Source organism: Paroedura picta, chromosome 1 (assembly GCF_049243985.1).
Source record: "Paroedura picta isolate Pp20150507F chromosome 1, Ppicta_v3.0, whole genome shotgun sequence".
Lineage (NCBI taxonomy): Eukaryota > Metazoa > Chordata > Lepidosauria > Squamata > Gekkonidae > Paroedura > Paroedura picta.
The window spans coordinates 20,089,493-20,101,816 of NC_135369.1; the positions used below are offsets into that span (position 1 = coordinate 20,089,493).

Genomic DNA, 12,324 nt, shown 5'->3' on the forward strand with positions numbered 1-12,324 from the left:
AAGCGTTGACCAGTCCCCGGTGATAAAGACTGGGACCACTGATCTAGTCCAACCCCCTTCACAATGCAGGGAATTCACAACTACTTCCCCCTGTTCCTCCCTATGCCTGGAGGAAGGTTTAAAAAAAATTCTCCAGGTTCCCCGGGAGCCAGTCTCACCTGGAGGGAAATTCCTTCCTAACTCCTGAGCATAGTGTTGTTGTTACTATGCTGCCCTTCCCTGAAGGCTACGGGCAGCTTACAGGATGATATCACAAAAACACACCATCGTGTAAAAATGGTTAAGAGCATTAAAATCATTAAATACAAACACAACCATTTGCTGCGTTCTTCATCCCTGTTCCAGGGGCGGAAGTGGGAGCATATATAACAGTTCAGAGATGTCCTAGTCGGGTAGATTCTTGGTTAGGGAAGGCAGCAATTTGATGGACCCTGCCTGCCTCAACCACAGGCCTGGAGGAACAGCTCTCTCTTGTAAGCCCTGCGGAACAACTTAGGGTCCCGCAGAGCTCTGATCTCATTCGGCAGAGTGTTCCACTAATCCAGGGCCGGAGTCGAGAGTACCTGGCCCTGGTTCAGGTGAGTTTGTTTGCTTGCTGTCTGTCAAGGTCACAAGGACTGAGCTCTTGGAAGCTTTTGCATGCCAAGCCGGTTCTCTGGCCCAGGGCCCCCAGCCCCCAGGTGGGTCTTGGAGATCTCCCAGAAATACATCTGATGCGCTGACTGTTGTCTGAGGCAGGATCATAAACCTGGACTGTAATTAACCAACGTGTGGCTAGATCTCGTATGCAGGATCCAGTCAGTTTAAAGTCAGTCACCCATAGATTTAACTACTACAGAGGTCAGCTGCCCTGAAGAAAACGGCTGCTTTGAAGGGTGGACTGTACAGCATTATAACCCGCTGAAGTCCCTTCCTTCCTCTGCAAGCTCACCCCCAAATCTCCAGGAATCTTCAGACCATAAGCTTCTGTGAGTCAGGGGTCACTTGCTCAGTGGCGTCTAATACCACAAGGTCCACCTTAGAAACAGCTGCGTTCTTTGGGGGAACTGATCCTCAGCTCCCTTGCCAACAGATGCTTCTCAGGACTGCTTTTGGGGAGCAGCAACAGTCAAACTGGACTCAAACCAGTTCAAAGTGGCTTAAAACGGCCTCCCACCTTTGCAGACGTCTACAGCGCTGCCAAAACATCACTTCTGTGCTTAATGATCTAGTCTAGAAACAAAACAAGACAGCGCAATTCCTTTTTATTAGGGCCAACCAAAGCATCATAAAACCGGTGAGCAAGTTTCTGCTTCCCAGAATTCTTTATCAAGATGCCAGTTCAGTAACTAAAACAGAGGGGGAGATGTTTGGGAGCACGATAAATATATAAAGAAAGATTTGAAGGCTGCAGTTTGTAGCCCTCCCGAAATTAGGAGGTGTGTTGCTGGCTTGAATGGATTAGCATGCAAAACAGATTTCAAGATGCAGCCAGTTTTGCTGGGATGGAAAGCTCTAACAAACAGCCACTGAGATTATACATGTTGGCCTTTAATGAGATCCTGCCTCAGCCCAATTGGATCACCCTGCCGGCTCCCTTGGAGCAGGGGTAGTCAACCTGTGGTCCTCCAGATGTCCATGGCCTACAATTTCCATGAGCCCCTACCAGCTTGCTGGCAGGGGCTCATGGGAATTGTAGGCCATGGACATCTGGAGGACCACAGGTTGACTACCTCTGCCTTGGAGGAGAGGAGAAAAATGCACTCATGCTTACATCAAGAAGCTGTAAGATCCGGATAAGTTACTCGTGAAAGCTCCTCCCCCTGACACAAGTTTTGCTAGTCTTGAAGGTGCTACTGAATTCTACGGTGAGAACACCTAAAATCAAAACCGAATGGGGTGGCCAATGGTTGACAGACATGCAACCTTCCTATTGATTATTTTTTAACCAAAGGAAATGAGCACAACACCCAGGCAAAAGCCAAAAAGTCAAAGGAATCCCTGTGTCCTTCCAGATTTGGGGCCAGGCTCCTCTGGGGTGCCTCCACTGATTTGTAACCAAACCAAAAACAAGCAGCAAAATACTGCCAACATTTGTACAAGCCAAATTTTTGACTCCCTTAATTGGAAGACAGCAGGAAGATCATCCAGGAAGATAATTCTTAGCTAACAAAAAAGCTTAATCAAAACAGAGAGTAATGCCAGAACTCCACATAAAATCTCTTAAAGATGTCTGTGAAAGATTGTGAATGGGGTCGTCGTGAATTGGTTGTGACTGGGCATATTCTTCGTCTTGAGAGAGGCCACCTGGTAGAGCTGGCTGGAAGCCTCCTTCAGGAAGAGAACCTCCCTACAATACTTTACAAAGCAAACCGGAACGTGCATGTAATACATGATTCTCACACTAGGAGTCACTGTCTGCAAGACGGCGCTCTTCCACCAAGTCAAATTGTCATCTTTATTTAAGAGGGTCGTCAGACCCATCTCTCACTCTGAGGGGAAATTTGTCTACCAACGCCTTTCATTCAGCATCCCTGTGCCCCACTATGGCTTGGTTATCATCTCTCTGGATTGGACATGTACCAAAGTGTGTCAAGCCCAAGAGAGTGCAGGCAGCCTCTGCAGGCAAGCCATCATGGGAAAAGGTGCACTCCAGCCACACTTCCTTCTGTCCAGCAGGTATTCTTGCAGCCAACCTGGGAAGGAGCCCCAGATGGCTCATTCCTTCCTTTCCCAACACAGCAGCAATGCATTATTTGCAAGACTAGGGCCTGCTCCAGATCTTTTCCTTCCTGCTACACCCAAAGCAAACACCCCCTGCCCGAACTCCCATCCGCACCTACCCCAGGAATGTCAAGCACCCTTTCGCAGCTAAGCACTTGCTCCTCAGGGCTTCCCCAGCCATGAAGGACACTTGTCACAAATTGGGAAGCCTCCAGTGACTTCATGCCAACACCTGGACAGACCACCCAGCTGTTTTACTTTCTTTAGTAATCCCATCAAGTTATTGTTTAGGCTTCATAGAATCATAGTGTTGGAAGGGGGCCCATACAGCCCATCTAGTCCAACCCCCTGCTCATTGCAGGATCAGCCTAAAGCATCCACCCTTCCCCAGAACAACTGCGAGGTTGCCAGCAGGGTGGCGGCAGGTGCCTCCTAACCGCCAGCACATGAACAAGAAAATGGTGTGCATTATACAGTATTCCCTGTCCACTGAAACTCCATCATCCACCAAGAAGAAGACTGCAACTGAGAAATCAGAAGGAAGCGGAGTCTGGGAAAGGCAGCCAGGAAGGAGCTAGAAAAGAATCTTAAGTCTAGGGATGTGTCACTTGTGACCAAGATCAAGTTAATTCATGCCACAGTATTACTGTGCGTGGGTGTGAAAGTTGTAAAGAAAGCCGACAGGAAGAGAAAAGTAAGGAGAGAAAGCCTTCCACCCCCTCCACAACCATCCACAAAGGGCTCAATTGATGATATAGCAAAGCCATGGGGGGGGGGGGTGCAATGCTCTTAAACAACCCACTCTCAGCCAAAGACCTGGTGGAAGAGCTCCGTTTTACAGGCCCTGTGAAACTCTGACAGCTCCATCAGGGCCCTCAGCTCTCCCGGGAGCTTATTCCACCAGGTCGGGACCAAGATCAAAAAGGCCCCGGCCTGGATCGAGGGCCAGGGACCACTAACAGATTAGTGTCCACAGAGCACAAGGCCCTGCAGGGGGCATTAGCAGATAAGCGATCCCTAAGATAGGCAGGTCAAAACGAGGAACTTGATCCAGGCCATAACTGGTAACCGGCTGCCTCAGCACAGGCAGGATATGGGGCAGGTATGAGGGAGGGTGTTTCAGGGCTGGGTGTGGGTTGTTAGGTGTTTGCGGTAGCCCGGTCTCAACCAAACGCCTGCTGGAAGAGCTCCATTTTGCAAGCCTGGGTTACAATGCAGAGGCAGCAAATGACACACCGCCTCTGCTCATCTTGTCTTTAAACCTCCAGCATCCTGGGGTCGCCGTGAGTTGGTTGCAATTTGAAAGGCCACAGTTATTAAGGGCTCTAAACGCTCAAAAGGCAAAACAGGCAAGCCTTCCCCACACTTGCTATATCTCATTCACAAGTCCCTCTCCAGCCATTTTTCCACATTGGGACCCAGAGTGCAAAAATGAAGCCTGGGTTTACAAGGATAGGGAGGTATAAAAAATACCTGCTGGGGAAAACGAGCAACAGCCAGCGACAGCTCATCATGTTGACTCAGCCGCCCCAAATTTGGGAACCCATGCTTGTTACAGTAATGCCTAATTGAAGTCTGAAGCCCGATTAATACGGCAGGTGGTGGGTGAGAGTTACAGGAAGGGCCCCTCTCTCCCCAGCCAAAAGATGCAGCCTGTATTCGTGCTTTTGCTGCCCCCTACTGGTCACCTTCCAGTGCGATTCTCACCGACTCCGAGAAAACTGCACGGATCCCTTGGGAGGTTTCTTAGTTGGCAGCTTTGCAATCAAATTCAACCTGGAATCATTAGACGTCTTCTGTGAGTGTTTTGGGCAAGCTCTGCTCTTCTGTTCCCAGCTCTGCATAAGATAGCTCTTCCAGGCCCCTACATTAAGCAAGACCAGGACTCAAGCTGACCAACACAGCTCTTTATTCTTTCCCCACCTTCATTTTATACGGGAGCGGCATTGCTAGGAGGCGGAGTCTGCAAACCCCCCCCCCCAAAAGCACCCCTCTCCGAGTGCCCAGTGCCTCCAGTGTAAAAGTTCCTTTCCGAAATAGCTCCTTCTGAGCAAAGTCACAAAAGCCTTTCCCCCCGGATCTCTTGGCTCCACGGCTCACGATGCTGCAACCTGGGTGAGCGGGTCTTCGAGGTACTGGACCAAAGCTTGGGCCTAGGAAGAGAGAGCAAGAGAGCAGCTGACTTGGGAGCCCTGCAAACTGGAGGCGCCAGCTCCATTCAAAAGGAACAAGGCAAAGGAAGCTGAAGTCTGGGAGAGGTGGGACGCCCACCTGGTGGGGTGGTGTAGAGCAGGGGTAGTGAACCTGTTTGCTGGCGGGGGCTCATGGGAATTGTAGTCCATGGACATCTGGAGGACCGCAGGTTGACTACCCCTGGTGTAGAGCATTGGACTAGGGTCTGGGTGACCCAGGTTCAAATTCCCATGGAGACCTGCTGGGCAGCTGATCACACTCACAGCCTAACCTACCTCGCAGGGTTGCTGTTGCGGGGATAAAGTGGAGGAGGGGAGAACAGCATTAGAAGCTGCTTTGGGGTCCTGTTGGGGAGAAAGTCAGGGTGTACATATCCAAATCCAAATGAATCAATACGGCCGGCTGGAAAGCCAGAATCAGATAGCTGGGTATGAAGGAAGGATCCCTCATACAACAGTTTGGTGTAATGTCTGAATGACCCCCCCCCCCCAAAAAAAAAAAAAAAACTATTGCACTCTCTCTGCCTCAGAGATGGTAGCAGCATATGTACCAAGTGAACAGCTGGCAGGAGGGGGAGATTACAGTGGACCGCAAGCTGTAGTTTGCTGGGTGTATCTAGGGAAGTGCAAACCGTGACTTGGGCTTCCAATCTGTGCATATGGGGGAAAGTGGTGCAACATAGAATCTTGTTCTATCCAAACTCATTAGTCTCACGTGCCAAACTAAATAAAACAAAAGTTTTGCTTGATTCCATTTGACATTTGGCCAACTCACAATCTCTCCCTCGCCATTCATTCATGGAAGGGATCCTACAGCAGGGGGTGTGAAGCACTCAAGCTTGTCCCAGGGGCCCATATGCTTCATCTCTCCCTAACTAGCGCTGAGCTCCCTATCTCTTGATCAGATTGGCCTCTACACCTGAGCATCTCCTTCCCCCCCCCGGGGCTCTCCTTCAGAGCGGGCTGAAGCTAACTCTGGCCATGAGGTAGAAATCGCCATTTCTAGGTCAGCCTCTGGCTCACGGGCATGGCCAGGGGGAAGTCATCAGCAAGTGGAACTGGTTATAGCCAAGGCAGAGAGAGCTGACCACCCTTCCACCACACAGGGGTCTATGTGACCATTAGGCCCCACCACAATTTAGGCAGCAACACACTTCTGTATTCCAAATAGCTGCTTTCAAAGTGATCTTTTCCGTTATCATCTTTCAAAAGGCTTCCGTGACCAAGTTGAATGAGTGACATTATTACTAATATATATTACTATTATCATTATCTTCTAATAAAGCAGGCAATGTCCATAGAGCTGAGTACTGTCTGCGCAGCCTGACTCCCTGGAAAGCGAGTGCCCATCTTTCACACCACTTGCTGCCTGGCCCTTTTCACTGGAGATGCCAGGGATTGAACCTGGAGCCTTCTGAAGGCCCTCTCACAGTGAGCTATGACCCTTCTCCTAGGGCAGCGGTTCTCAACCCAGGGTTGCAACCCCCCAAGGGGTCATTTGGCCTTTCCCAGGGAGCTTCTTCTGTGCCACCTTGGAGCTCACTGAGGCAGTGTGGAGGTGGTCAGCGCTATGCCGCCGCTGCTCCAGCCACTGCCACCGCCTCTCCTGTGACGTTGGCCTCCTGGGCACCGCCTCAGTAAGCTCCAAGGCAGTGTGGAGGAGGCCAGCACCATGCCACCACCGCTCTGTGACCCCTGCAGTGGGAGCGACGATGGCGTGTGCACATGCACGCCACCATGTGAGTGCACACGCGCATGCACATGTGAGTGCGCACACCACTGCCCTCCTGCTGTAGGGGTCGCAGAGCGGCAGGGGCTGAGAACTGCTGTCCTAGGAGTTGAGAAGCACATCTCCTTCTCTGCTTACTGAAGGAGTCCTGCAGCATCCTAAGCTTGGCCACAGTTAACCGGGCCGGCTTCTATAGTCTAGACCAGGGGTAGTCAACCTGTGGTTCTCCAGATGTCCATGGACTACAGTTCCCATGAGCCCCTGCCAGCGTTTGCTGGCAGGGGCTCATGGGATCTGTAGTCCACGGACATCTGGAGGACCACAGGTTGACTACTCCTGGTCCAGAAAGTTCCTAGCTGACTTGGCTGCAGCACTCAAGATGGCAGCAGCTCCCCGCACCAACTAATCCTGACCTTTCCATCTGAGTCATGCCGCCAGGACACAGGGCCTCTGACTCATCGACGGGTGAGCTTACCTTTGCTTTCAGCATCCCGAAGCCCACTGTCTCCTTGGCGTACATGCACAGCAGTAAGTTGGCGACTCTGGTGATTGCAACACGGCCCTCCTTGGGGTTTTTGTTTGCGGGGGCAGGGGGAGAGAATGGAAGAACATAAGGACGCGTGGGTCAAAGCGGAGTGAATTAAAAGTGTGCCATTCACAAACTGCAGAGCAGGTAGAAGTCCCGCTCTTTTCCAGCTGGGACAGACATCAAGCTAAGGAACACACGGGAAAAGACGGTCGCTGGGAGACGAGGTGCTGCATCACTAGAGCCAGCATGGTGTAGTGGTTAAGAGGGCGGCTTCTAATCTGGCGAGCTGGGTTTGAGCCCCCGTTCGTCCACATGCAGCCAGCTGGGTGACCTTGTGCCAGTCACAGCCCTGATAATGCTGTTCTCACAGAGCAGTCCTGTCAGAGCTCTTTCAGCCCCACCTCCCTCACAGGGTGTTTGTTGTGGGGAGAGGAAGGGAAGGCAATTGGAAGCTGCTTTGAGACTCCTTTGGGCAGTGAAAAGACTCCTTTGGGCTGCTGCTTCTTCTAGAACTTCTGCCTTCCTCAGTCCCTACAGGAAGTTCTGCTTCAGGGCTCCGGTGTGCACACTGGGGGACAGTCCAACTTCTAGCAGTCCAACTTCTAACAGCCAGGCAACATGGAGGCAGATGCTTTTGTCTCTCTCACGGTAGCTGTAGCCATCATTGGCTGTCGCTAGGCTACTCAGAGGCAGACAGATTTCATCCTTCCTTGATGAAGGATGTTAATTAATCCGTGTTAATTTAGGGTGGTTGGTTTTTGTTTTTTTACAAAATTTATATCCTGCCTTTCTGCTCTTAGAAAGGCCACTAAGGCCACTAAGCAATTAAAACATACACTACAAAATCACAGTTTTAAATCTATCCACAAATCATTAAAACAAATTAAAAACAGAGTTTTAAAAAATACAAAGCTGTAAACATGGAGAATATAAAACACTGGTCCGGAAGGAGGGATCAGCAGCGGAATGCCAAGGAAGTCATCACCCACTAGCAGAAGGTGGCAACGGAAGGGGACAGGCAATTCCCCCAGACGATGGCGCTCTGGAGCTTTGGTGCCACGACTGAGAAGGCCTTCTCCCAGACTACCACCTGCCTCACCTCAGAAGGTGGGAGACACCCAAGCAGGGCCTTTGAAGATAACTGGAGAGGTCGGGCAGGTTCATAAAGGAGTAGGTGGTCCCTCAGGTAGAAGAAGAAGAGTTGGTTTTTTATACCCTGCTTTTCAACGCCTGAAGGAGCCTCAAAGCTGATTACAATTGCCTTCCCTTCCTCCCCCACAGACGGCAAATTGTAAGGTAGGTGGGGCTAAGAGAGCTCTGACAGGACTGCTCAGTCAGAACTATGAGGACTGTGACAAGCCCAAGGCCACCCAGCTGGTTGCATGTGGAGGAGCAAGGAATCATCAGATTAGAAGCCACTGCTCTTAACCATTACACCAACCACATAGGGTTCTGAAAGTGAAGACCAGCACCTTGAGTTGTGCCTGGAATTGTTAGAGCCCTGCAACACACTATGCTTACTACAGGACAGCAGCCCTGCCATATGACAGCTCAGGGAAGATCTCCCCAAACTCCTCCCCCTTCCAAACAGGGAATGAATGAATGAATGAATGAATGAATGAATGAATGAATGAAGGAAGGAAGGAAGGAAGGAAGGAAGGAAGGAAGGAAGGAAGGAAGGAAGGAAGGAAGGAAGGAAGGAAGGAAGGAAGGAAGGAAGGAAGGAAGGAAGGAAGGAAGGAATGAATGAATGAATGAATGAATGAATGACAACCATTGCCCGAGAAGAAGCAACATTTAAGGGGCCCTAGAGCCAGTTAATTTAGGAAATCCAAAAGCCTTCCTTCAGGAGAATTCCTCTCACTCTTCCCAATCAGAGTCCAGAATCTGATTCTACAACACGGCTACCCATTTGAATCTTCCCAATCAGTAAGGAAAAGGCTGCTGCCAAAGAGAAAAGGAAGATCTATAATGGGCTGAGGGAAGCAGCTAGCCACTGAGTGCCCCTTTCTTTTATAAATAATGTTTATTCCCCACAGCAACTGTCTGCTGTGGGGCTGGAATAACTGCAAAAACCCCTCTTGGTTCCTCCAGTTTTCAAACCCGGGACATTAAAGTTCTACAGAATGGGTTCAGAGGGGTCAAAGGACACACGCCCAAATTCTTGCACTCCATGCAACTCAATTTAATTTATTTAAAAAATCATACCCCACCTTTCCTCTTGAGTCAAGGCGGCTTACAAATGGTAATTAAAATGTTATAGAGGGAAGCCAAATACCCCCTTGCCAGGATACCTGCCTCCCCCCTTAGAAGATGTCTGCCTTCATACCCCCCTACAGGAGCCCTAGCAGACCAGCTAGGCTTGCAGCATCAGACTGAAGGCCTCTGCAAGCATGGAGCAGCCTCTGCTAAAAGTGAGCACATCTGGATGTACTTCTGGATCCAACAAGGAAAGAGACAGATCTACAGGACCGCCTGTTCCATTAACTCCCCTAAAGAACATTAGATTCTAGTGAACAAAAACTGCTTAGGATTCCCAGCTCCAAGGAAGTTAAAATGGTCTTAACTAGGACAGAAAAATGAGCAGGGCCCAGCAGAACCTTCAACAGTTCCGCATAACCTGCAAGGCAGCGTTGTTCAACCAGGTCTATAGCAAAGGCCTAGAAACAACTTAATAGTTTGTTGGCCTCCCTAGTTTTAACTATTTAATACTGCTTATTAAAAATTAAAAACTTACTATTTAATTTTCATCCTGCCGTATTCTTTTGTAAGCCACCCTGAGCCTCTGGGGAAGGGCAGGGTATAAGTGCAAAAATGAGTCAATGCCAAGCAGCCCAAAGCTTCCCAGGGAGCCAGTGGCAGAACAGCCCTTAGAAACAGCCAGTGGTACGTACCATGCAGTCCATGAGGATGAACTTCAAGTTGTCTTCGTTGAATGCCTGGTGGCCGTTCTTATCGTAGGCCACCCAGATGTTGCTGGCGATGGCTGCCGTGACTCTGGCATCTGTGTCTCCATAGCCGGAATATGCAAGGAGAGAGCCCTCGTTGTTCAGGAGTCTGGAGGAGAAAGCCAACACAGGGCAGAGAGGACAGGAGCCAAGAAGGATCCAGAGGTGGAGGAAGAAGATTTCGGAGGGAAAGCGCCAGCTGCATGGCAACAGAACTGCCTCATATACCAAATTATTAGTTGGGGCCTGCAGGGTTGGGTTGCTTCAGCCCTGAATCCAGCCACATCCTACTGGGAAGTTTGCAAGTGAAAAATATAGGTCAGGGCTCTACCTTGTGCCGCTAATCTGGAGAACTGGGTTTAATTCCCTGCTCTTCCACCTGCAGCCAGCTGGGAGATCTTGGGCTAGTCACAGTTCTCTCAGCCCCACCTGCCTCACCAGGCGCCTTTTGTGGGGAGAGGAAGGGAAGGCGATTGTCAGCTGCTTGGAGACTCCTTCGGGTAGTGAAAAGCGGAGTACAAAAACCAACTCTTCTTCACATTTCCAGGTTCTTGCCCAGAGCTTGCACATCATTCGCTGGAGAGACTAAGAACTGACCGAGGCTTAAGTTACTGGATGCCCTCACGCATGTTGTGGCAATGTGCAAGTTATCTAACCTGCCTAAAAACAAATTATCAGAAGGACTCTTTTCTGTAGGCCACAGCACTGACATTGACAAGAACCTGGCAGGCAGTGGTCAAAAGAAATCTTACGCCATATCCATCCCACCCTCCCTCGCAAGGAATTCAGGGCAGGACTCACCCTTCTTCTTCTTCCCCTCCACCCATTTTGAACCTCAACAACAGCCCTGTGAAGTAGGCTAAGCTGAAGCATCTGGCCCAATGTATTTATTTATTAATGGATTTTTAGACCGCCCTACTCCCATAAGAGGAACCTCTTGTGGCGCAGAGTGGTAAGACAGCCATCTGAAAGCTTTGCCCATAAGGCTGGGAGTTCAATCCCAGCAGCCGGCTCAAGGTTGACTCAGCCTTCCATCCTTCCGAGGTCGGTAAAATGAGTACCCAGCTTGCTGGGGGGTAAACGGTAATGACTGGGGAAGGCACTGGCAAACCACCCCATATTGAGTCTGCCATGAAAACGCTAGAGGGCGTCACCCCAAGGGTCAGACATGACTCGGTGCTTGCACAGGGGATACCTTTACCTTTACCTTTACTCCCATAAGAGCTCGGAGCGGTTTACAACATGGCTTAAAACAAACACAAAAATGCATTAAAAAAAGTTATTTTACAGATTAAACACGAGCTTCCTGCCCGAGTCTAGCTCCTGCATCACACTGCAATCTATGAGGCAGGAAGTGTTGGGCTTTCAAAACCCTAAAACTCCCCGCTACATAACTGCAGTTGTGAGTTTCCTGTATCTTGCAGGGGGTTAGACTAGATTGCCCTGGAGGTCCCTTTCAAATGTATCTTTCTCTACTCACAAGGTGCTCTGGACGCCTCCCGTGTTGGCCTGGCTCAGCACTTGGGTCAAAGCCTTGGGGCGCAGCATTACGAGACTCCGGAGCAAACGCCGACTGATCTCTGGAGGAAGCGCCGCAGCTGGGGAGTCCCCTCGCGTCAGCTGATTAACTTTGCGCCCTCTGAGCATCCTGGGAGTTGTAGTTTTTACGCCACGCGCACTTCCTGCTCTACCCTCTGCCTTTCTTTCCGCTTTTCCGAACCGGCTGCAGCTTCCTCGCCGAGTCTGATGGGGTCGCTGTGACGCAATAGGAGAAAATAGGCACGACAGCCTGTAGCTTCTGTTCCCCCCCCCGAGTCGCGTCCCCTTTAAAAAAAAAGCAAAGCTATTCTATAGCCATGGCGGGGAGGCTCCCTGGAGATGGAGACTGAGAGAGACTTACCACGACATCCCTGTAGTTGAGTCGGCTTTAAAACTAAGCATTCCCCGTCACGCTAGCCCTCAATACAAGTCGAACAAAAATTGAGACCCATGGCACCGTTAAGACGAACAAAGTTTTATTAATTTATTGTTTACATGAAGACTCAGGCCTTGAATAAATCTTGGTCTCAAAAATTGCTATTGAGTGCTACTTCAGACCAACACAGCTACCCACTTGAATCTATATTCAAGGTGTCAGCTTTTGGGTGCTTTCTTAGACAATGGAACAGGGATCATAAGAGTATCAATATAAGGGTAATAAATTAGTAAACAGCATCACAAAGG

The 12,324-nt window shown here is 50.0% G+C and overlaps 1 protein-coding gene across 1 annotated transcript; it reads right to left on the reverse strand.

Annotated features, from left to right (window-relative positions):
- Positions 1-4,595: 4,595 nt before the first annotated feature.
- LAMTOR2 (late endosomal/lysosomal adaptor, MAPK and MTOR activator 2) lies at positions 4,596-11,755 on the reverse strand. The gene is made up of 4 exons (XM_077325336.1): positions 11,582-11,755; positions 10,048-10,210; positions 7,100-7,189; positions 4,596-4,856 (listed from the first exon to the last, which is right to left on the reverse strand). Exons 1-4 carry the CDS (start codon positions 11,746-11,748, stop codon positions 4,800-4,802), a joined length of 477 nt encoding a protein of 158 aa, XP_077181451.1. The 5' UTR covers positions 11,749-11,755; the 3' UTR covers positions 4,596-4,799.
- Positions 11,756-12,324: the final 569 nt, after the last annotated feature.